This window comes from Aulonocara stuartgranti (assembly GCF_965226115.1).
Source record: "Aulonocara stuartgranti genome assembly, chromosome: 23".
Taxonomy (NCBI): Eukaryota; Metazoa; Chordata; class Actinopteri; order Cichliformes; family Cichlidae; genus Aulonocara; species Aulonocara stuartgranti.
The window spans coordinates 51919070-51943656 of record NC_138958.1 but is presented as its reverse complement, the minus strand read 5'-3'; the positions used below and the strand labels follow the sequence as shown (position 1 = coordinate 51943656).

Genomic DNA, 24587 nt, shown 5'->3' with positions numbered 1-24587 from the left:
TTATATATTTTATTTTTGGAAAAAGAACCTTTGAACAGCACGTTTCCGATGATATCATCCAAACACGGAGGGCAAGCTCAGCCCCGGTTCACATGCTGACATCTTTGTACAGTCCATGCATCAACGTTAGTGCCTTACCTACATTTATACACGTTGTAAAGATGCTATATGACTCCATTAAAGGCAGTACAGTGGTGCGGTGGTGAGCACTGTTGCCTCACAGCAAGAAGGTCCTGAGTTCAGTTCCACCACCTGGCCAGGTTTGCGTGGGTTCCTCCGTCCACTCTCCATGACGTTAGTGGGGTCAGGTTAATTGGTCATTCTAAATTGCCCACTGGTGTGAATGTGAGTGTGAGTTGTTGTTTGTCTCTACGTGTTAGCTCTGCGACAGACTGGCGACCTGTCCAGGGTGTACCCTGCCCCTCCCCCTAAGACAGCTGATATAGGGAGGAGCCTATCCCAGCTGGGACAGACACAGCCAGCGTCTGTGAAGCTTCTCGGTCATCCAGGCCATCGTAGTCTGAGGAGCTTGGAAAGAAAAGCGTCTGGACGTTCGAGTTTCTTGAAGACGTTTCTTAGAGCCGAAGAAACTTCTCAGTTCTAAGAGACAATTGGTGGAGAGTCCCAGATTTAAGCCCTATGAGTGTCCCCAAGGCCCATTGTGAAACCTGGCCCCACCCTATCATGTGATCTCCTGAGGTCAAGTGGCCCAGGATGTGAGTGGGCGTTAAGGCGTCTGGGAAGGATCTCAAAGCTGTATCATAGATGGCAGACAGTTGGTGTGATAAGCCCCGCCCTCTGTTCAAAGATGGTCGTTCCGTCACAGCGGACATAGATGCTTCTTTCACTCCTCTTTCAAACTTCGATGACCTGGAGGCTGAGGACCTTCACAGCCACAGCTGGGAGAGGCTCCAGCCCCCCCGTGACCCTGAAAATGATAAGAGGATGAATGGATGGATGTTTTTACGAATAGCTATAGATGATTGGAATTGATTGTAATACCACAATCAGTCTGTTTTCTAACTCTAGTTCTATTTTCTTCTATTTTTATTTTAGTTTTTTGTTTTAGTAAAAGGTTGATGTGAGTGTGCGTAAGATGCACTCAGTTTATTGAATTCTCATAAAGTCAAAGCAGAGCTTCTTCCATGTTCACTTCATGTGTAACAGGACGTTTATGAGGAGGCAGCAAATCGGGAACAGTCTGCACTGTTCTACAGTCACACATTAAATATTGTTTCTGTGATGATGACTGGTTAATAAAGCCTGTTTTTTAGGACATGACTTGCTTTTAGTTTGGCACAGGAAACCTTCAGATGTCTTCTAATGAGAAGCTAAAATAGCTTTTAGTTTTCGGTCCTTAATTCTATTTTTTAAATACTGCAGTGAACAACAGCTGCTGTGCTTTTGACCATCTGAGCAGATCCTGTTTTTTCTCTGACAGGACGGGCGGCAGTGGAAGCCATTCATAATCCGACCCATCCCATCACCACTTATGAAACCCCTGCTTGTGTTTGTCAATCCCAAGAGTGGAGGAAACCAGGTACTCAGATTTGAAACAGATCCACACCAGTGCAGGCATGCAGTCAGTGGCCTCGTAGTAGTCCTCTTTTTGTCCAAAATGATTTAGATCTAGTGTTTTTGGCAACAGAAAGTTTTACATTTTAAATAAAAACAGTAAACCACAGGACAAAAGCTGGAAAAATAACTAAAATATAAACTAAAACAAAGTCAATTCTAAACAAAAGTAAAATAATAACTTGGTGTAGTTAACTAACTCATTACCAAAGAGAGAACATTAGTGATCAATCGTGTCACTGTTGATGTTTGAGGCCACAATGAAACAAACATGAACATATCTGTGGACTCACAGGAACAAAAACTGTGACGAAGTGTGTCTGACTGACTGCTTCTCTGTTGGTCAGGGCACTAAGATTTTGCAGTCCTTCATGTGGTATCTGAACCCCAGACAGGTGTTTGACCTGAGCCAAGGAGGACCAAAGGAGGGGTTAGTGTCTCACACACATACACATATACATGCACATATACATGCACATATACATGCACATATACATATACATATACATATACATGCACATATACATGCACATATACATGCACATATACATATACATATACATGCACATATACATGCACATATACATGCACATATACATGCACATATACATGCACATACACATGTACAGTTGTGTGAAATAATGTTTTCCACCTTCCTGATTTCCCATTTGTTGTTCAAGGTTAGTCACCCTTAATGTTTCAGATCATCAAACAAAGTTAAATATTAGATAAACAGAAGATAATATGAGTAAACACTAAATACAGTTACTAAATGAAGCTGTTTATCATTGTTTATTATTAACGGGAAAAAATTCCACCCCACCCTCGTTTAACGTAAATTAACTGTGGTATATGTGGTTTACTGTGGTGAAGCTTAAACCCAGGCCTGATTACTGCCACCACCTGTTCTTAGTCAAGAAGTCACTTAACTATGACCAGCCTGACAAAGGGAAGTAGACCGAGACCAGAATGAGAGCCATTATCCACAGAAGGCAAAGACAAGGAACGGCGGCGAACCTTCCCAGAAGTGGCCAGCTGGCCAAAATTACCCCAAGAGCACAGTAACGATTTATCTAAGAGAGAAGCATCCAAAGAACTGCAGGCCTCACTTTGACTCCACCATAAGACAGACGCAGGGCACAACTGGCCTGCAAGAGTTCTGAGATGAAACCCACTGCTGAGCAAAAAGGAACATAAAGGTTCGTCTCAGTGTTGCCAAAAAAACATCTTGATGACCCCCAGTTTGAAAAGTGTTCTGTGGACTGAAGAGACAGAAGTTTAATTTTTTCAGTGTGCCTCATCACATCTGGCGTAAAACTAGCACAGCATTTCAGAAAAAGGAACATCATACCAACAGTAAAATTGGCTGGTGGTGGTTGTGTGATGGTCTGGGGCAGGACCTGGGAGCCTGGCTGCAGCAAATGGAAGCATCAGTTCTGCTGAAGCTTTCTGAAGCAGAATGTCCGGCCATCTGTTTGTGACCTCGAAGACGCTTCTGTTCTGCAGCAGGATAATGATCGAAAACACACCAGCGAGTCCACCTCTGAGTGGCTTAAGAAAAACAAAATGAAGACTTTGGAGTCCTGACCTGCATCCGATCTAAAAGGCTGTTCATCCTCAAAAACCCTCGAATGAGGTTGAATTACAACAATTCTACAAAGATGATACTTGTGTTGTCCTTGTCTAATATTTGAATTTGTTTGATGATCTGAAACATTTAGTGTGACAAACATACCAAAAAACTCAGGAAATCGGACACTTTTTCACACCACTGTATATCTGCTGTGTTAGAATGAACTGAATTAACCATCGACCTTTGTCTTGTAGTTTGGAGCTGTATCGTAAAGTCCATAACCTAAGGATACTGGCCTGTGGAGGAGACGGCACTGTAAGAATGACCACATGCACACAGACATGTACCATTAATATGTTCACTTTGCAAAAGTCATGTGCATTTGCATTCAGCTGCCACCTGGGAATAAATTATTTACTAGGTGGAATGATTTCTCTTACCTCTATTTGAAAATAGTCTCAGATATAAGAAAATATGGTAAATTGCTGATCATTAGCTACGAGTGTTTTTGCACTCCCAGGACCTGCTGGACCAAGCTTTTTAAATGTGCACATTTGCTTCTTGTCTGAGCTCATGCTTGGACAAAACAGTACTGTAATAGTAGTACAGAGCCCTGCTTAAACCGTTCTTGCTTTTAATCAGGGTGTAAAACTACAAATCAAATGAATTATAATGTGTATTTAATTTGCATATTATTTAGAAGTTGATAGATGGATGGATAGATTTCCAGTTTCAAGCTTTCGGCTCGGCTTCCCCTCATGAGATCTGGTTTAGTGATGCTGTTCTTCCTCTGACATCACAAAGTCTCAGACCTTTGCTGACTGGAGACCTGGGCTCTTTATGCTCAAAATCTCTAGTGATCAACTTTCTGCAGAGCGCTTTAGAGGGCTGTCCCTGCAGGCTACACTAGCTGCAGGTTGATTTAGTTGAATGAACCTCTGACTGGCAGAATAAATGCATGAGTGTCATCTGAGCACTGCTTCAAGAAAACCTTACTTTTTGTACTAAGGAGTTAAAATGTTCAAAGCCACTAATTAGCTTCCATTTGATTGGTTTAGACAGGTAGTACAGAACAGTCTGTTTCTGACCAGTGTCTTTATTTATAATCCAACAGGACTAAACAATCAAACAATAAATATGTCATTCATATCCTATAAAGTCTCTTAGTAAAAGCAAAGTAAAGTGTAACATGGAGCATATTTAAGCTGAAATCAAATTCTCATTCTTCACACTCTGCTGCGAACTGTTCCATTCGCCTGATGAGGGCAACAGAACCACATCATCTGCGAAAAGCGGAGATGAGATTCTGAGACCTCCAAAGTGAAAGCCTTGTGCCACTTGGCTACACCTAGAGATGCAGAGCAGAGGGTGGCTCTGGCAGAGTACATCACCAACCGGAAACAAGTCCAGCTTATTGCGGAGCTGCAACGGTTGTATAAGGATTGCATGGCCCGAGGGACATGGTCACATGCCTTCTCCAAGTCCACAAAGCACATGTAGACTGGTTGGGCAAACTCCCATTCACCCTCAAGTATCCTTGAGCCGTTAAAGAGCTGGTCCAGTGTTCCATGACCAGGAACATTACCTTGTTCCTCCTGTATCCGAGATTCAACTAACGGAATGACTCTACTTTCCAGCACCCTGGCATAGACATTCCCAGGGCGGCTGAGGAGTGTGATCCCCCTATAGTTGGAACAACCACCCCAGTCTGCCAATCTAGAGGTACTGCCCCTGACCTCCATGCAACATTGTAGAGGCGTGTCAACCAGGACAGCCCTACAAGATCCAGAGCCTTCAGGAACTCAGGGCGAACCTCATCCACCACATCGCCCTGCCACCAAGGAGCAGTTTCACTGCCTCAGTGACATCACCCCCAGAGATAAACGACTCGTCCCCCTCGTCGGGCGGTAGAAGTATTCCTTCTACCGCCCGACAATGTTCTCAGTTGCAGTCATCAGTACTCCACCCGTACTATGCACCAACTGCCTAGTGTCCGCAGCTCAGTGCAGCAGCTTGGGCAATGGAGGTGCTGAACATGGCCCATTCAGACTTATTGAAGCTCTGCCAGAGGTGTGAGTTGAAGATCTTGTGGTCCAGGGCCTCTGCTACACCAGGTCTGTCCAGTATCCTCCCCCGCCACCTGATCCAACTCACCACCAGGTGGTGATCAGTTGACAACTCTGCCCCTCTCTTCACCCGACTGACCAGAAGATATCCCGCAGGTCTGGTGATACGATTCTAAAATCAATCATCGACCTGCGGCCTAGGGTGTCTTGGTGCCACGTGCACTTTTGGACGTCCTCCGCGTAGGACAACAGAGTCTCCAGGTGGAGCACCCTCAAGCACTTCACCCAGGGATTCCAAGAAGGCTGCGTTTCTGAACCGTTGTTTGGCCCATAAGTGCAGACCACAGTCAGGACCCATTCCCCGACCCGTAGGCGCAGGGAGCAAACTCTCTCGTCCACCGGGAGAAACCCCAACGTAGAGGCAGCAAGCCAAGGGGATACAAGCTGCCTTTCACCAGGGGCAACTCCAGACTAAGACAGAGTCCAACCCCTCTCCAGGAGACTGGTTCCAGAGCCCAAGATGTGCATTGAGGTGAGCCCGACTATACCTTCCCCACCAGGGAGGTGACATTTCATGTCCCAGTCACTAGTTTTGGTAGTCAGGGATCGGTCTGCCAGGGCCTGCTCCTGGTTGCCACCCGACACACATTGCACCCGACTCCAACAGTGCCTCGTGCGGGTAGTGGGCCTACAGGAGGATGGGCCCATGTCCTTTGTCGAGCTGCACCTGCCCCATGGACTAAGGCCCGACCACCAGACGCTTGTCTCGAGGATCCTCCCGAGGACTGGCTCCAGGGTGGGGCCCCGGTAACCCTATCCCGTGCAGTGTGAACTGTTTCCTCAATGTTCTACTCATAGTGGTCTTTTGAATCGCTCTTTGTCTCCCCCCTCATGTTGACAAGCTAAACAAGCGGCTAAACAAGCGGCTAAACAACCGTTAGCGTGGTTAGCTCGTTAACGTGTTAGCGCTGTACAGCCCACGCACAGGACAGACTGCGTTAACTCGCTAACGGAGATTTGCCATATTAATGCGGTTGTGGTGTTAAAGTCATTTTGTGTGTGTGTGTGTGTGTGTGTGTGTGTGTGCATTGAACCAGGTGGGTTGGATCCTATCCTGTCTTGATGAACTGGCATTAACCCCCCAGCCTCCGGTTGCTGTGTTACCACTTGGGACAGGAAATGACCTCGCTAGGACCCTTAACTGGGGAGGGGTGGGTACAAACTAAGAAACACACACACACATCTAACATGAATAAATCCAGACTCCAGTCGCTGGCTGCTGGAAGTCAAACTCCTTTGTATCAACATTTATCATGTCTTCTAACTCTTGTGTGTGTGCCATGTTTTTACGTTTAGATTTACCTCCAGTCTGTTTATAGGTTTGGATTAACCCTGAGTTTCACCTCCTGTAGCGTTTGATTTTGGAAGTGACAGTTTTTTTAAAAGTAAAGAATGAAGTAAAAATGCAAAGTGTTTTAGTGAGCCTTTGACTTGGCATGAATTCTACAAGTGTCTGCAAAGTGCTGGATGGATGGAACAACATTCTCCCCAAATTTATTTTGGTTTGTGGTGGTGCCTTAAACATAGGCACATAATCAGCCACAGGAGGGGCCATAGCTTTTTATTTATTTTGATGTATTTTAATTTTGTGCTCTGCGGATGTTTGCACGCTGGAAAGCATGCTATGATGAAGGTGAACCCTCAGAACTTTCCTTAAATGTGTCACATATCTGTATATTTGTGCGTGCATTTCTGTATGTGAATGCATTCAGGGCTACACGGATGAACCTCTGTCTAAGATCCTGTCTCATGTGGAGGAGGGAACAGTTGTCCAGCTAGACAGGTGGAACCTCCTGGTTGAACCAAACCACAGTGCAGGGGCTGAGCCAGATGAACAGCAAACTGATAAGGTCAGTGCATACGCACGCACATGGACACGCACACAAACCTGGGACTCTCTACCATTTGGTTTTGGAACTGAAGTAGCTTCTCAGATGACAAGTGAAACATCTTCAAGAAATGTAAAGAACTCCAGATGCTTTCTTTCCAAGCTCCTTACAACACGCGCACACACACACACACACACACACACACACACACACACACACACACACACACACACACACACACACACACACACTCTCAAGCAATGGCTTTACCAATGTGACCTCAGCTAACCTGTGTGTGTGTGTCTGCATGGTCTCAGCTTCCTTTGGATGTTTTCAACAATTACTTCAGCCTTGGATTTGATGCCCATGTGACTCTTGAATTTCACGAGTCGAGAGGTACAAACACCACTGTGACACAAAGATTCACATTCTGACTTGTTGTTTGGTGGCTCTGCATGTGCTTCATTTACTGTCTGTGACTGTTTCAGAGGCCAACCCAGAGAAGTTTAACAGTCGTTTCAGGAATAAGATGTTCTACGCTGGGGTGAGTTTACCCTCAAGTTTAAAATCATGTTGGAAGCATGTGTCTTTAATAATGATCCAACTTAAAGGACCACTGCTCGTTTTTCAAACTCTGTTCCAATCAGTCAATCATGTCTGTGTGACTGGTGCAACCAATAAGCAAAGAATAAGGGCCTGCTTTGATTTCATGATGCACTCCTGCTTGTCTCACACAGACGGCATTCTCAGATTTCCTGATGGGAAGCTCCAAAGACCTGTCAAAGCACATCAAGGTGGTGGTGAGTAGCTGTCAGCCAAACCTCTGTCTGTCCGATTCAGATCTTATACACCGTATTCAGATACAGTAGAGTATGGCCCAAGCAAGAGAGTACTTATCATTGGTAACTGCAGTGTGTGCACACACCCAGTCAGAGGTTTATGGAGCACTCAGATAAGAGGAAGTGTGTGATTGGGTGAGTGTGTGAATATGGCATGTTGTATAGAGCACTTTGAGTAATTGGGAGAGTAAAAAAGCTCTATATAAGAATCAGTCCATTCACTGTCTGAACAGAGCTTCGTCATGTTACGTTTGCACTGTTATGCATGTTCTGGCGCATGTTGTTATTACAGGGCTTGATTAAGGCACAGATTAGGCTGCCATCTGGGCCAGCAGTGAGTCTGCAACTGGCCCGTGGCTGCACACCACCTACAGATGGCCCACATACTGCCTTTGGTGGCCCAGATCAGGTTTGCCAGAGGTAATCCACACATGGGCCAGCTCAGGACCACCAGTGTGTTTGCAACTGGCCTTGTGCTGGCCTATGTGTGGGCCACCTCTGGCAAACCTGATCTGGGCCACCAAAGGGCCGTCATTCTTTGCAGTATGTGGGCCATGTGTAAGCACATTGTGTGGGCTGGATCCGGGCCATACCAGTTTTGCTATGTGGGGAAGTGTGAGTAAGGATCAGCTGAGTGAGGCGGTTAGTCTTTGTGCTTCTCTTTGGCATTTTAGGACTTTTTCCACGATGATGCCAAAGTGATGAGTTTAAGTCCATCTGTATCTCTCTTCCTCTCTTTGTCTCCCTCTGCAGTGTGATGGGACAGATTTAACATCAAAGGTTCAGGACTTGAAGCTACAGTGCCTGGTCTTCCTCAACATCCCCAGGTCAGTCAGTGTACTGACAGAAAACTGCTAGTTGTACACATTACCATCTATGTAAGCTGTGACTAGTAACACAAAGACATACATACCAGTCAGGCTGCCGGGTGTGCAGCATTAACAAATGTAAAGGGTGCTAGATCCTAAGTCAGCCCTATCAGGAGAGCTTTGGTTACAAAAGCATGTTGTGTTTGTCATGTGTTGTTACATTAATGGCGAGAGTCCAAAGGCACATTTCCTACTCAGATTAAAGAGAAGCAGAGCAGCTGTAAATATCATAAGAGAACTGCAGCTGTGGTGTTTGAGCAACGTTCATTCAAACAAATACAGAGCGTTGGACACTCACGTTGAAGCAGGTGTTTCTGTGTTCGTGATGGTACTTGTTGTGTTCCCAGGTATTGTGCAGGCACCACACCGTGGGGTAACCCCAGTGAGCATCATGACTTTGAACCTCAACGCCATGACGACGGATACATCGAAGTTATCGGATTCACGATGACTTCACTGGTATGGCGTTCTCTCTGTGTCCTGGTAACCATGGTTACAAAGGAGGATGACCAGCTCCCACCTGAGAGCCTTTGTCTTGTGTTCAGTTTTGTTTTTGATTTAGAACGCATCTAAAAATCTGTCATAATTACAGAATTATGACAGATTATTAGGTACACCTTGCTACTACCACATAGATACAGCAAAGAGATGGAAACATCATCATATTCACATGATAGCATCACATGGCTGCTGCAGATCTGTCAGCTGCCTGTTCTTGATCCCAAACCCCATTCAGTACATCACAAAGGTGCTGTGGGGCTGATGAGTACAGTGAACCCACCTTCATGTTTGAGGACCCCGTGGTCAGCAACAATACTCTGGCAGGCTGTGGAGTTTAAACAATGCTCGTTTGGAACTTGGGACCCAAAGGGTGGCGAGGGGATATGTACCAGCAGCAGCTCGAACGGTTTAAACCAGGCAGGATGGAACTGTGCTCTTTGTTCTTTACACCACACTGTGTCATCAATCATCACGCCGGGCATCGTCTTCCAGTCTGGCTGTCCAGTGTGAGCCTTTGCAAACTGTACACTCAACTTCCTGTTCTTGGTTGATAGAGGGGCAAAAGCTGTGTTCTGCTACTATAGCCCGGCTGCTTCGAGGTTCAGTGTGTTGTGCATTCAGAGATGCTCTTCTGTATCCTTGGTTGTAACATGTGGTCATTTACCAATCAGCTCGAAGCACATTCTCCTGACCTGATACGTCAACGTCAGGTTATTTTATTATCAGAGGCTGCTATTCACGTTTGAATTCAGCTCTATGGCCAATTTAAACTCACTAGTTAACCAGCTGGTAATGTTTGTTGTGGGCTGCAGATGTTTCAGGTGGAACCTCCTGGTTGAACTTAGAGTTTCACTTCGATGGGACAGGTCTACATTTAGCTTTTTCTGTTTACGTTTTCTGATAGAAGCAAGGATCTGTCCTAATTATTACATAATTATTATTATTATTATTATGTTGTACAGCTGAAGTCCTTTGATGAAGAGCTCTTTAATAGGAGCTTTAATTGGACTTAGTGATTTGAAACTTCCCCCATAAGTGGGAGTGTTGTGTAAAAGCACTGTATTCCAAGCTCTGTGTGTGTGTGTGTGTGTGTGTGTGTGTGTGTGTGTGTGTGTGTGTAGGCTACTCTTCAGGTTGGAGGTCATGGTGAGAGGTTGAACCAGTGCAGAGAAGTGATCCTCACCACTACTAAACCTCTCCCGGTGCAGGTAAATGGTGCACATGAGCCTCGTTCTGTAGCCATGTGCTTTTTAATATTGAATGTACACCTTTGGGCTGAGGTAACATCCAGCACTGTCACTGAACCTGCTTCCTGTTTACACTTGTACCCATCGTTCCCACTGACTGGCTCTCAAGTAATACCTCGGTCTTCTGCTGATGTCTAAGTACATTTGGGTATCAATCTGTGGGCTGCTTAGCTGATTGCATTTTTGATTGAGGCTATTGCTTTTGTATTGCTTTTAGGTGGACGGTGAACCTTGCAGACTTGCTCCATCAGTCATCCATATCAGCCTCAGAAACCAGGCCAATATGGTTCAGAAAACCAAACGGCGAACCTCTATACCACACCTCAACGAGTACGTTCTTTTTAGTCACTCACTGCAGCAGCAGCCAAATCCAACCCTGTGAGCAGCGTGCGTTATATGACACGTGCGGGTTTCACTGAGCATTTGCTAAAAGTCTTTGGGCCGTGTTTGTGTCTCAGTCAGCAGCCGGTCCCGGAGAGGCTGAGGATCAGAGTCAGCCGGATCAGCATGAGTGACTACGAGGCTCTGCACTACGACAAGGACAAACTACGGCAAGCATGTAAGGAGAGACACCCTCACTAACATCTGTGTGTCCACTCGGTCACATTGCTGACGCTGTGAACGCATTCTGCTTCTGTCTTCATATGCACGCTTCACTCATAATGTCACAAATATTCCTATGTTTTTAATCATATGACCTGTACTTAGCAAGAATATGCCGTGGCTTCCTTACTGGAAGTTTATAACATGATGAAGTTACTCAGTTTGGGTTGATCCGCACAGACATGTATGTCTAAGTTATTAGGACAATAATATTTATATCACTATTATGAGGCTGCCAGATAACTGAGGATCCCTTCAGTTTAACATGCGGGACAGCCCAGCCTGCCACATGCTTTCTGTAGCTGTTTGCCAAACAAATATTTTCATCCGTCTCAGTCAACATCCAGGGACTCAGCTGAGGACACTGTACCAAGAGTACTGTTGGATCTCATGTATGGGTTCTGGTCTCGTGGCTGTATTGTCACTTATCAAGTAAAGTGTTGCTGATTGGCCAACACAACACTCAAACACCTGGAATTTGGCTGAATTTCCTGCTGGCTGGGATGCAAGTAACTGAATTTGATAACATCAACTCAAAGAAGTAGAGACAGGAGTACATAGTGATGAACCTGCCACACACCAACTTTTTAAAAATATGTAATTAAATGAAAAGTTGGCTTGGAGATTCAATAAACCGTCGGCTTATGTAGCGTAGCTGAATGACAGCAGCATCTTCAGGCTGACAAGGAAATAAAAACTGCTCGATGATTGAAAGGTGGAGAAGAGGCGTGAAGGTCAACATGCTCATTTTCAGCCATCTCAGTCGTTCCTCATCGCTGTGCTCGCGTCAGACCTCCTCGTTTCAGTTCATGCTGCACAGACAGCAGAGAACAGCGCACGTCTCCGATGTTTCAGGAATATAGAAAGGGACGGCTCTATGATCTTCCTCATTAGAGACAATTACAGTCAGTGGGCTTTGCAGCCGTGCACATGCAGTGCTATGTCAGACCACATGGTGGCGCTGTTACCTTTGTTGTTACAAACAGCACGTTTCATAACACCGTAAACTGGTAATAATGGTAAATTTTATGTGTTTCATTTGCAAAGACAACATATGATTGCAGGTCTTTGCCCAAAGTGGAAACATCGATATTAATATTTTTCATTGCTTATTAAGAATTCATAGTGGCATTACCTCATTGCTTTGTTTTCAATATATTTCCAGCATGTTTTGGTTTCAGATAATTAGCGTCATATTTTATGCCTCGTTCTCTGTTCTCGCTTGCAGAAGTTTTCATTATGTAAGTCCATCACTGCTCTCAGCTTGTAGATGTGTCACACTCAGGGAGACGATTCAAAAAAGAAAAACATTTCATAGCCAGAGGCTCAGTGTATCATCTCAATGCCACTCCTGTGGCTCTGTGTGCACGCTAAGCACAGAATAGAGACTCTTAATAAAGGTTGAAGGATGTTTAATAACTATACGGTTTCATTACATTTATTGTTACTACCATCTGTGAAATGTGAAAACAGCAGCTCACTTTTAGTTGTAGCTTATTATCTGTAAGCTGTGACTGTGTTTCCAGTCAGGCGCCGAGTCAATAGGAAATAAAAGAGAAGAGAAATTGCGAATGTGCAAGCTGCTGAATCGAAACCACTGAAAACAGCACAATAGAAAGAGAATAGAAACGTAAAGTTAGCAGTGCTGTAGTACTGTTTGCACTAACACTTCCAAACACTAGCAGGGATCTTTAGAAGTGTTGGAATTATGGCTAACTGGAGGTAAACACTGCAGTCTGAGAACGAAGGCGTTCTTCTCTTTGTCTGAAGGTTCACAGTTTCCCTGGAAAACAATCTGCCTGTTTTACTGGTTCTACATGTTTTTGCCTTGTCTGTTACTTGAAAAGGTCAGTGTGTGCGGCTACAAATGCAGCAGCTGCCTTTGAAAGCAGCGCTGTGGTGACTGTTTGAAGGTGTGTCTGGCTAATAGACCGCTGTCCGCGCCTGCTTTCAAGAAATATTGTGAGAGAAGTCAATTAGCAAAAAAGTAAACAAGCCACACTTTTCTTGAACCTGTCAAGCTTTCACTGGGCTGCTGTTAGTGAAGCAACCGTCGACTTTGTGTGTGTGTGTGTGTGTGTGTGTGTGTGTGTGTGTGGGTTCAAGTCTTCACGCAGTCTGACAGCTTTTCCAGCACAATGAGCTGTGTGATGTTCAGCCAGCAGTGCTGTGCTGGTGCAGGCTGCTGGCCTGGGCTGCCTCGTGGGGCACTTTTTTTTCTTTCAGCATCCACATCGGCTTACTGATGGGAAGCCAGCTTGGTCGGGTTTATTTATTAAAATAAAAGTTACTGGTGCCATTATCAATTTGGCACTAAATACTAAATTCTGGCCCTGGATGAAAACCATCTGATGTGCAGTTGTCCAATATGTTGTCATTTTACGGACTCAATGACTCATTTTAAAGAAAACGTCTTCTGCTCCTGCTTGTGCTGCTCGTTTTGTCACAGGGAAATTAAATTCTTACGTTAACTGAATGAAGGTGTTTACTTACAGTGGGGGAAACAGTTTGCAGTTCCCAGTTTGGCCCATAGGAACCACAGTACTGCCGACCGCTCACATGTATACTTTGTACCATTTAAGTGCGATCCCAGCTCTGAGTCACGCTGCTACATGACCAGAATTAGACTCTCAGGGTCCTGAGGACTGCAGAGTGTATAAGTAGATATCAAAGTGCTGGTGGATAATTGTCCTGTTCCTCTGTATCTCCAGCCATTCCTCTGGGACTGATCGTGGTTCCTGGTGACAGTGACTTAGAGACCTGCAGAGAACACATCCAGCGATTACAAGAGGTAAGAAGAAGAAGAGAGAACAAGAGTGGCAGAAGAGATACGTTGAGATGAAAGGGTCATTGTTCTGTGTTATTAAATAGAAAAGTGCAGTGACACAAAATCGTGAAGAAGCACGAAAACTCTTTTTAAAAGTTGGAGTAAAGCTAATTAAGCTCCGTGTCTGTGCGTGAGTGCGTTTCCTTCTACATTCCTGCTCTTATCTTTACCTTTAGGACTTCTGCTCTCTTCATCCTATACCTGTGGGACTGCAGGTTGGTAGTAAAATGTCGGGCTTTATGTTCTACACTTGTTTGGCTCAGAGACACATGGGAAATAAAAGCTTGCTCAACACTTTTGTATTCTAGTTTTAATCGGAAAACGGACTCCTGTAGCAACGAAAGCCGAATGTTCACAGTAATCAAGAACATTTAAAAATTTAGTTTTTCCTTTTGTTGTTAATGAAACTGATTATTTTTTTATTAGCTTGAACGTTTTGGTTGGTTAAGAATCCCCCTGAGAGGTTCATCTTGGTAATATTGATTTCTGTGGTGTGCATAGCCTGAATATGAGAGCATCCAGAGTGAGTGTGTCTACAAAGACATCTGCAGTAAAAAGTGTGACTATTGGCCAAAATATTACTGATTTGTTCTGTTGTTCTATTATCTTTGAGTGCAGTTTTATTTAACTTTATAGAAAAACTAGAATACCATAGTTGGGTTATTGACTACTACTGATAGAAGCATCCAGAATAATCCTCAACGTCTTTTAGACCCCATTCCTACAAAACTGCTCAAAGAAGTCCTGCCATTAATTAATGCTTCGATCTTAAATATGATCAACCTATCTCTAATGATCGGCTATGTACCACAGGCCTTCAAGCTGGCTGTAGTTAAACCTTTACTCAAAAAGCATCTCTAGACCCAGCAGTCTTAGCTAATTATAGGCCAATCTCCAACCTTCCTTTATATCAAACATCCTTGAAAGAGGCAAACAGCTAACAGATCATCTGCAGAGGTTTATTTGAAGAGTTTCAGTCAGGTTTCAGAGCTCATCACAGCACAGAAACAGCTTTAGTGAAGGTTACAAATGATCTTCTTATGGCCTCTGACAGTGGACTCATCTCTGTGCTTGTCCTGCTAGACCTCAGTGCAGCGTTCGATACTGTCGACCATAATATCCTATTAGAGCGATTAGAACATGCTGTAGGTATTACAGGTACTGTGCTGCAGTGGTTTGTATCATATCTATCTAATAGACTCCAGTTTGTGCATGTAAATGGAGAGTCCTCTTCACACACTGAGGTTAATTATGGAGTTCCACAGGGTTCAGTGCTAGGACCAATTCTGTTTACACTATACATGCTTCCCTTAGGCAGTATCATTAGAAGACATAGCATACATTTACACTGCTATGCAGATGACACCCAGCTCTATCTGTCCATGAAGCCAGATAACACACACCAATGCGTTAAACTGCAGGAATGTCTTAAAGACATAAAGACCTGGATGGCCGCTAACTTTCTGCTTCTTAATTCAGATCAAACTGAGGTTATTGTACTCGGCCCTGAAAAGCTTAGAAATATGGTATCTAACCAGATTCTTACTCTGGATGGCATTACCTTGGCCTCCAGTAACGCTGTGAGGAACCTTGGAGTCATTTTTGACCAGGACATGTCCTTCAACGCAGATATTAAACAAATATGTAAGACTGCTTTCTTCCATTTGTGCAACATCTCTAAAGTTAGAAATATCCTGTCTCAGAGTGACGCTGAAAAACTAGTTCATGCATTTATTACTTCCAGGCTGGACGACTGTAATTCATTATTATCAGGAAGTCCAAAAAACTCGCTGAAAAGCCTTCAGCTGATCCAAAATGCTGCAGCAAGAGTCCTGACAGGGACTAGAAAGAGAGAGCAGATTTCTCCTGTTTTGGCTTCCTGTTAAATCCAGAATTCAAAATCCTGCTCCTCACATACAAGGTCTTAAATAATCAGGCCCCATCTTATCTTAATGACCTTGTAGTACCATATCACCCTATTAGAGCGCTTCGCTCTCACATTGCAGGCTTACTTGGTAAAAGGTAAACGTGTTAGAAAAAGATGGAAGGTTAGACAAATAACATAATCGAGCAAATCGCATCATTCTAGCTGATGAAGATTTGTTATCTCAAAATAAAAAATCTGTTTGTACCATATGTAGGTTTTGCTCTACACTAGACAACTGTGGTAAAAATGTGAACGAGTGTGGGTTCAGCCTTCAGTAGAAACATTTCTATGCAAAGTCTGACCTTAGGAAATATCAGTTAATACAACAACATTCATTTTTAGGTTTCCGCAGAGCAGAGCCAGAGCAGCGGTAACGTCTGACAGCAGGGTTGTACGTGGTGTGTCTTAACAATGAGCTTCAGACATTTCACGTGGACTTAGTTTCTCTTCCACATAAAGTCTGATCGATATTTGCTGCTCATTCTTGCTGTTTATTCGAAGGCACGTGGACACAGTTATTAAAGCGAGTGTTGTATTATATCCTCCCATCTATAACAGAAGATGAGCTAAATACGTTCTGTTAAAGTCAGTTACACTCAGCTGCTCTACTTTTTTGCTTTCAAGATTTCATTTCGTAAATGAGAAGCACAACTTTAGATTGAAACTAATTAACTGGAGAATATTTGTGAGTCATATATTAGTATAATCAATCAATCAGTACAAGGAGACGAGCACATGAGTTTACACGATAAAGGAAGCCAACATTGAAACATACACACATACATGTTTAAGTACAGACTCTCCTGGAAACTGCAGAAAAGTTTCATTATGTGCTGCAGCATCTTCTTTCATGATATTCTTCTCACCACGTTTCCAGCTCAGTTTTCAGTTCGGCCAGGATGGAAAAAATGTCTGTAGACCTTCCTCTTTGTGTCAGATGCTAAATATCACATGAGCACGAGCAGTGTCCATTATGGTTGCGTAATGTGCACATAGTTTCTATGGAAACCTGCTGTACTGTATGTGTGAGTTATGCTACCAAAGAAATGAAGCCAGTGACCTTACAGATTTCCTGTCTGACCAGCTTTTAGTCTGCCAAACTCTGGGATCTGTTTACTACATCCTGAATCCATCTTGTTAATGAAAGGCTTAATGATTCAAACAAACAACATATACTGCCACACAGTATATGAAAGCCAGGCTGAGATGTTTGATGTTGTTTTCTTGCTTTAAAAAGTCAGACGTGACACTTTTACAGATGTTGGATGAGCACAATAGATGAAATGGATTTTTAATGAGTCAGCATCAAGTCAGGTGTTACTGTGGGGAAAAAACGAGGTCTTGCACCGAGTCTGCAAAACTATGACTGCAGATTCTTATCAGCATTTTAGGTGTGAGAGTCTTACACAGGTGTTCCAGTTTTAGCAGATCAACCACCAGCCTTGAAACCAACCTAGTTCCATCTGTGGTTGACAGGCTGTCTGTATATAGCTCTCTTACTTCCAGAGGCCGTTCTCTCACGCAAAACATAAAACTAGAATAATCTGGCCTCCCCGTCTACCACCATCAACCAACCAAATGTCTCTTTTAGCCACGATCGGTAATCTTCTTTACACCAGGTGTTGAAAGCTGTGACTTTCTTCACTCATTCAGACCTAATGCAGCATTTTGTTAACAACTCTGGTAGAGCTATCTGTGTTAATGTTGTTGTCATAGTCAGTGTTGGCCTTATCACTCCAGTTCTACTTAAATAAGATTGACTCAATTGGGACATCCAGCGAAAATCCCCCTTTTCAAGAAACTGCAGCATTCATCTTGTTTCAGAAATGAGTGCAGCCGTTAGCTCCCAGATTATATCCCGTACTATATATTCCCCAACTCATGTGTGATGTCAACACAACCAGGTCTCTTCCGGTGCCTCACAGACGCTTCTAAGCTCGGTGACAATCGCTAATAACACTCTGCAGAGCTAATTCTTGTTAGCTTTTCTGTCATCCACCGCTGCTTTCTGAGCAGTATTGTTGCCAGCAACCGATTCAGGAAAGTGGCTTTTATAAAAATGGCTGTTTAGCAAAACAAAACAAGGCAACATTATACATAGAAAACAAAACCAACTTTCCAGTCTCTCCTCAAATGACAGTTTACGTCAGCATGGCTGCAAATTGCTGAGCGCTATTTCCATTCATACCATCCGGACACGTCTTCACTACACTTTATTCTCCATGTAACCCCTAACACTGTCAGAGAATGAATTACCACACGTCTCTGTGTTTATACACTGGCTGGACCTACATGAATAAAAGTACTCTCAAAACAAACAGAATCTGAGAGATGGGGAACTAAAACGCACCGTGAGGTGACATAATGTAATCTTTGATTCCTGATAGCGTTTTGTTTTCAAGGAGACTTTCCCCATGTGTCTCAGTGTGACTGCATGATGCATGCTGTGCTGTATCTGACTCGGTTTGAGTTTCTTCATGTGTTGGTAACCTTGAAGTATTCTGATTACTTGTGTATTTCCGTGTGGTATCTGTGGTGTCGTTTGTGTGCAGCAAAGTTAATAGTTGAGTTTGACCTGGTGTGCAAAGTATGTTGGGTTTGTCATATAATCCCCAAATTATTAAAAATGTTAGCATGAATACTCAGTTACCTGGAATGGTAGATGTTTTTCGTTCATTCGTGTACTAAACTGCACTGCCTGCTCACGGTCTCTTCAAGTCGATGATTTTGTTCTTCTGACTCAATCAAACAATTACACAGTACAGTTCTGATTTGAGAGGTCTATTTATAGCTGTATTCAGATATCAAGGGTTGTTGAGCAAAGATTAAAACCATTAAATCTGCACAGCTAATTCTAGTTACTTGTGCTTTAGAAAACCTTTAAACTACCTGAAGCTCCAGAAGGACTAGTCACAAAGCAAAGCCAACAGGTAATTGCTCAGGTTCTAGGAGTGAATCACTCTGAGCTAGGTTTCCAATGGGCATCTTAGGTAATCAATGAAACTGAAGTTAGAGTAGTTTGAACAACTAGTGAGGTTGCTGGGCTACTGCAATTCCAGCTTTACCCATTACTTAAGAAATCTACACAAAAACTCTAGTTGTAGTCAGAAGTTTGACTACACCTCATGGACAATTCTCCTTGTCAAGTGTAGATTTACACAAGTTGGGAATGTTTCTTGGAGACATTTCTAAATTCATCATTTCAAACAAATGTACACTACACATGTGTTACACTCAGATATGTCACAGTTTTGCCTGGAAGTCTGGAAGAAGATCCGTATCGTCACCTTGAAATCAGAGGGAAATGGTTACAGTGTGCATCAGCAACACCTGAACCCGTAATGAACTGTTTTAACTCCAGTGTGACTCTGCACAGTGAAGCTAGTTTCACATTGTGAAACTGCCATTTTGGACTAAAGTAGGCTAACATTAAGTTCCTGGGACGATGGTCCCAAAGCGCTGATCTCAGAACTGTTGCAAATTTGTGCCAGGAAACTTGGTTAAATTAACCTGTCAACTCTTCGGAAGAATTGCTGAATATCCAACGTTAATTATGCCCGAAGCTTGTTGATGGCCACCGAAAGTGTAGTTAAAGGGACATTTCAATTCAATTCAATGTTATTTATACAGCGCCAAACAAGTCGCCTCAAGGTGCTTTATATTGTAAGGTCGACCCTACAATAATACATACAGAGGAAAACCCAACAATCATATGACCCCCTATGAGCAGCACTTTGGCGACAGTGGGAAGGAAAAACTCCCTTTTTACAGGAAGAAACCTCCAACAGAACCAGGCTCAGGGAGGGGCGGGGCCATCTGCTGTGATTGGTTGGGGTGAATATTTAACCAAATATTAGCAGCGGTGTGTGTATATATATTTGAGCCTGTACTGTATAAGTGCTGTTCACCTTGTGCATATTAGAGAAAATCCAAAATAAATTCAAACTGCACCCAATTATTGTTTTTTAAAGTCGTTAAAGATGCTGTACAATCATACCAGGCTGGAAACAGTTCAAAGAAAGCCAGACATTACCGCGACGTTCATGCCCACCACGAGTCAACCTCTGACCACATCTCTCATCCAGAGCGATGGAGCCAGCCTTCATTAAAAACGAGTAATTGATTGTTTTCATTAGTATTACAGGATTTTGATATTCAGGGGGTATAAACCACAGCCATCAAATGAAAATGACTATGCTTGTAATAAATATATAGAATATATGAAACTTTTAAAATTGAATTAAGAACAATGTGAACTTTTTTATATTCAGCATTTTTGAAGATGCACGAGCATTTCAACACATTTTTTTACGACTGTAACAGGTTAGTCTGAATCACAAAGCTTAATGACAAGTCTCAGGACTCGGCGAGCTCACCTGCTCAGCGCTCCAGCGAGTCTGTATCAAGGATCCTCTGTTCTTCCTCCCTCTCTGCTCTTCCTGTGCTTGTGCTAGCCGAGGGGGATTTGCTGATGAGATGCCACACTGTCATGTTCTGTCACCCTGATATGTGTGTTGTATGGGATGTAGCTGCTGCGCTTTTATTGAACGCTGGCCAGTGCAATCTGAGTTGTGTTCATAAGCGTGCGGCTTCTCTTTTCCTGTGGTTTATATTAACAGACTTTAGAGACAGACGGCATCACAATAATTAGTGCTTTGGTAAATGAGTCTGTCCGTCTGACTCTGAGTTTAAAATCCAAAATTTATGAAGCAAAGAAGAAGAAGTCATTTCCTACTCAATATAAACGGCATCATTCGCCATTTAGAAGCTGTGCAGTTGTTGATCAAAGGTGAAACCCAGTTTTTAGGCAGGTTTCACAGAGCGTGCAGAGAGCTCATTCACTTGATAAAGAAAAACAGTTTTCTGTGCTCTGCTGAAAAGCAGATAAAGTCCATTACTTGAGTGTGAATCTAGTGAATGCTGTATTTAGACAAACACTGGATGAACTCAGCCTGTCGGACACCATGTATCCACATCACAAGCTCTTCATCTTCCTCATTAGGTGAAATCAGAGCAGCACTAACTGTAAATGTTATTTTTAACAACATCCTAATTTTATATAGGCGAGATCATTAATAGGAGAGAATTTGGGAGTTGCTGTCAGACTTTGTGTTGCGTAGCAACCAGAATAATGAACGCCTGTTTCGCAGTTTGATCTCCTGCTCTCTGGTGACTGTTGATGCTCACTGGTGCAGTTTGTGATGGAGCGGGAGAAAAAATAGCTTCTACAACCACCTACCGAGTAAACTTTTTGTGTGTTGCAGGATATTCAGTATTTTGAATGTTTTTCTTTGCAAAGCAGAGCTCTATAATATGCATACGCCCACATAACAGCTGTAAAACAGAGCTTGGCTTCTGCCAGTCCATCCAATCTGTTCTTTAAGTGGAGCTTTTGCAGGCTCTCACCTGCTGAGTACACCTAGTACACGTTGAAGGGGTTATATATCCAGTCTGAACTGTGGGAGTACCTCAGGATCCACCGAGGAAGAGCTGGAACATATTATTGGAGAAGGATCACCTTGGTTAGGCTGTTGCTGCTACAGCTGATACCACAGCTAAAAACCTCACAAAATATATTAGTAATGCCCTCTGCATTCATTCAGTGTCCACAAAATGAAAACATATTGAGGAGCTGTTCTGGTTGGCAGTCGCATCTCTCTGTGTATCTCGGCGAACCTTTCTTGGCAACCTGTCATCTAATTTGACTAGAAAAGGACTGTGTTACAGTAAGGCAGTTTATTGTTGCTGTGTGCCGGTAAAGCTGCTGCCATGTGTTACATCGTTTGCAGCGATTGGCTGATCCTGTCTCATCTCAGGAGAAAATGAGAGACGAGGCATCTTGAAGCAGTGACAATTAAAACCAGCATTTCACTTGAGCGAAGTCTGCTTATTATTCACTCCGGTATCTGTTCCTACAGTACTGTCGGCATTTTACTTCACTCATTCTTTGTCTGCTTTCTTTGAACTTGCTGCAGAATAAAGGTTAAGTAGGACAGTGAAGACGGAGAAAGCAAAGAAGACGCAGTCACTCAGATAAGTCAAACTTTTTAGAAGCGTTTGTAGGTTTTCTTTCAAAGCCTGCAGGCATTTTACTCAGCCTGAGACTGGTACCGAACATGACAGCAGGATTAGGCAAGTAAAGACAAACAGCGGAGAGCAGGAGTGTTTACTCCAGCGAACCTTTCTGTTACCGTTTGAGAGGAGAAAAACGCAACTTTCTTTAGCTGTCCTCTTCCTGCCACTTCTACTGGAAGGTGACTTTTTCTTTCTGCAGTGCTGAACTCAAATGGGTTACCTGGCAAATCATTAAATGGTTTCATTTACTAGGAGCCACACAAGTCACAGTCTACATTCAGCTGGGCCACTCCATACCAGGTCCTCTCTGATCTCCCTGAAAAACATGTAGGATGATGATACATTTCTTTATAAATTTGAGCTCTTTGTAATGTGCACATACAAATATTTTCAAAGTACAATTTTCAGTGGAGCCAGAGGACTATTTAATCCATGTCAGGCAGATAGTTTTAGGTCAAATATGACCTCAGAAAGATGGGATTTCAAAAGTCAAGCTTAACTTCAGCTACACTTAAAAATCAATAGTTTGGCACCACCATCTTTGGCATTTAAAAATACATTTTTCAAAGCTAGGGGCTGAAATCTGGCGCACACTCCCATAGTTGTACAGAGAAATGCTCTCAAACACATTAAAGCTTGAAACATAAACAACAAACAAACAAACTGAGTTTATTGAGTGATATTCAAAAAAAAACCCATAAAGTAACAGCAGTTTTATTTGCTTTCTTCTGATTGTAGGATTCCTTATACTTCAAACGACTCTGGAAATGTTACAGGGGGACAACATAATGGCCCTGAAGCTCGCGTCCACCCCATCTCTCATATCTTCTTGTTACACGTAGAAACCTGGAATCAGAAACTTAGAAGTACTTTAAATACATCTATAAACAAACGGAGCATGCAACAAGTGACTTTAAATCCTGCGGGTAAGGAAATCCCAGGAAGTTCATCTGGACGCAGCGTTGTGAGAGAAATGTTTCGTCCCTCATCCAGCTGACTGCAGATTTCCAACCTTATAAGCAGCACATCTGTAAACCTACAGGTGGTCACTCAGTATATATCTATATTTTGACAAGTTTCCAATGAAATACTGATGGGAGGTCACGAGCTCTATAATAAACTTCTGCACAGATTGTAATTAGATTATGTTCATTTGCCATAAATGAAGATAAACCTATAATATACAAATATTCCTGACCCTCAAATACTTTCAAAGGTGGTGTGGATTGAAAACACAGCAAAGGATTTCCTGTGGGGTTGAGTCGTTTGTTTGAGAAGTCAGACAAAGTCAGCCAGAACTGATGGTGTGTTTTTAGTCAGTGAAAAATAATGATCGATTCTGCTGTTTCACTCATAATCCGGTGTATCTGTGGGACAGACGCAGGCTTTGGTCTGGAGATCTTAGGTGACTGTGTTGTACGGGGGCAGGAGTTCACAGATACCAGGCTCAGACCATTTACTTCTCTGTAAACAGAGAACAAGCGTTCAAACTTCAGTCTACAGCTAACAGGGAAACTGAGCAGGGAGGCAGGAATCTCAGTAATGTGCTGTCTGTGTTTTGATCTAGTTAAAAAGTCCTGCTGCTGCATTCTAAACTAATTGGAGACTGGATGTAAAAAAGGCTGCGCCATATCAACATACAAAAAGTTGCAGTAATGAGGCTGTATAAAGAAGTGCAACTTTCTTCTTGTCACAAGTTTTTGACATTATGACTCGAGAAGATAATGTGAGTGGATGTGTACAGGACACATCCAGGGCCTGCTGTATCGCACCTGCTCACAGGGAACAGCGATTACGTCTGCTTTATCCTGATGCGACGTTTGTTGTTTGCAAACTGAAATCTATTTTTATGACTAAAACTAAACTGGTTTGCTTTGTAGAGGATTTTGTATTTTTATTGTACGTTGTTTGCTGTAGGATGTGAGGATTAAACCTGTCACAGCTCTTTATTTTTTAAATTGCCAAAGACAATTTAAAGGTCTTCAGTAGGCAGGATGTGCCCACTCAGTAAAGGCTCATTAAAAAGACAACCTGCTGTTGCAGAGACCCCTTACAACTAAAGCTGGATGTGAAGTGAAAAGTAAGCTACAACTTCTTGAATGCATGTCCATCCATGGGACTCGGCCCTAATGTGCGATGACATCATTCATCTTATCTTAATGACCTTGTAGTACCATATCACCCTATTAGAGCGCTTCGCTCTCGCTCTGCAGGCCTACTTGTTGTTCCTAGAGTATTTAAAAGTAGAATGGGAGGCAGAGCCTTCAGTTTTCAGGCCCCTCTTCTGTGGAACCAGCTTCCAGTTTGGATTCAGGAGACAGACACTATCTCTACTTTCAAGATTAGGCTTCAAACTTTCCTTTTTGCTAAAGCATATAGTTAGGGCTGGACCAGCTGACCCTGAATCCTCCCTTAGTTATGCTGCAATAGGTGTAGGCTGCTGGGGATTCCCATGATGCTATGGGAGTTTCTACTTCACTCACTATGTCTTAACAGACCTCTCTGCAGTGAATAATACTTGTTATTAACCTCTGTCTCTCTTCCACAGCATGTCTTTATCCTGTCTTCCTTCTCTCACGCCAACCAATCACAGCAG

The 24587-nt window shown here is 43.1% G+C and overlaps 1 protein-coding gene across 4 annotated transcripts in view; it reads left to right on the top strand.

Moving 5' to 3' along the window:
• LOC309700338 (diacylglycerol kinase zeta-like) overlaps positions 1–24587 on the top strand; it is a 94724-nt gene that overhangs the window by 48867 nt on the left and 21270 nt on the right. For all 4 annotated transcript variants that reach the window (XM_082523863.1, XM_082523862.1, XM_082523861.1 and 1 more), the window contains 14 exons: positions 1442–1540; positions 1923–2005; positions 3403–3463; positions 6312–6425; positions 6987–7124; positions 7421–7499; positions 7592–7647; positions 7841–7903; positions 8696–8769; positions 9159–9270; positions 10434–10520; positions 10777–10889; positions 11018–11118; positions 13874–13953. In XM_082523863.1, coding sequence (XP_082379989.1) covers positions 1442–1540; positions 1923–2005; positions 3403–3463; positions 6312–6425; positions 6987–7124; positions 7421–7499; positions 7592–7647; positions 7841–7903; positions 8696–8769; positions 9159–9270; positions 10434–10520; positions 10777–10889; positions 11018–11118; positions 13874–13953 — 1260 coding nt within the window. The remainder of the gene's footprint in view (positions 1–1441; positions 1541–1922; positions 2006–3402; positions 3464–6311; positions 6426–6986; positions 7125–7420; positions 7500–7591; positions 7648–7840; positions 7904–8695; positions 8770–9158; positions 9271–10433; positions 10521–10776; positions 10890–11017; positions 11119–13873; positions 13954–24587) is intronic.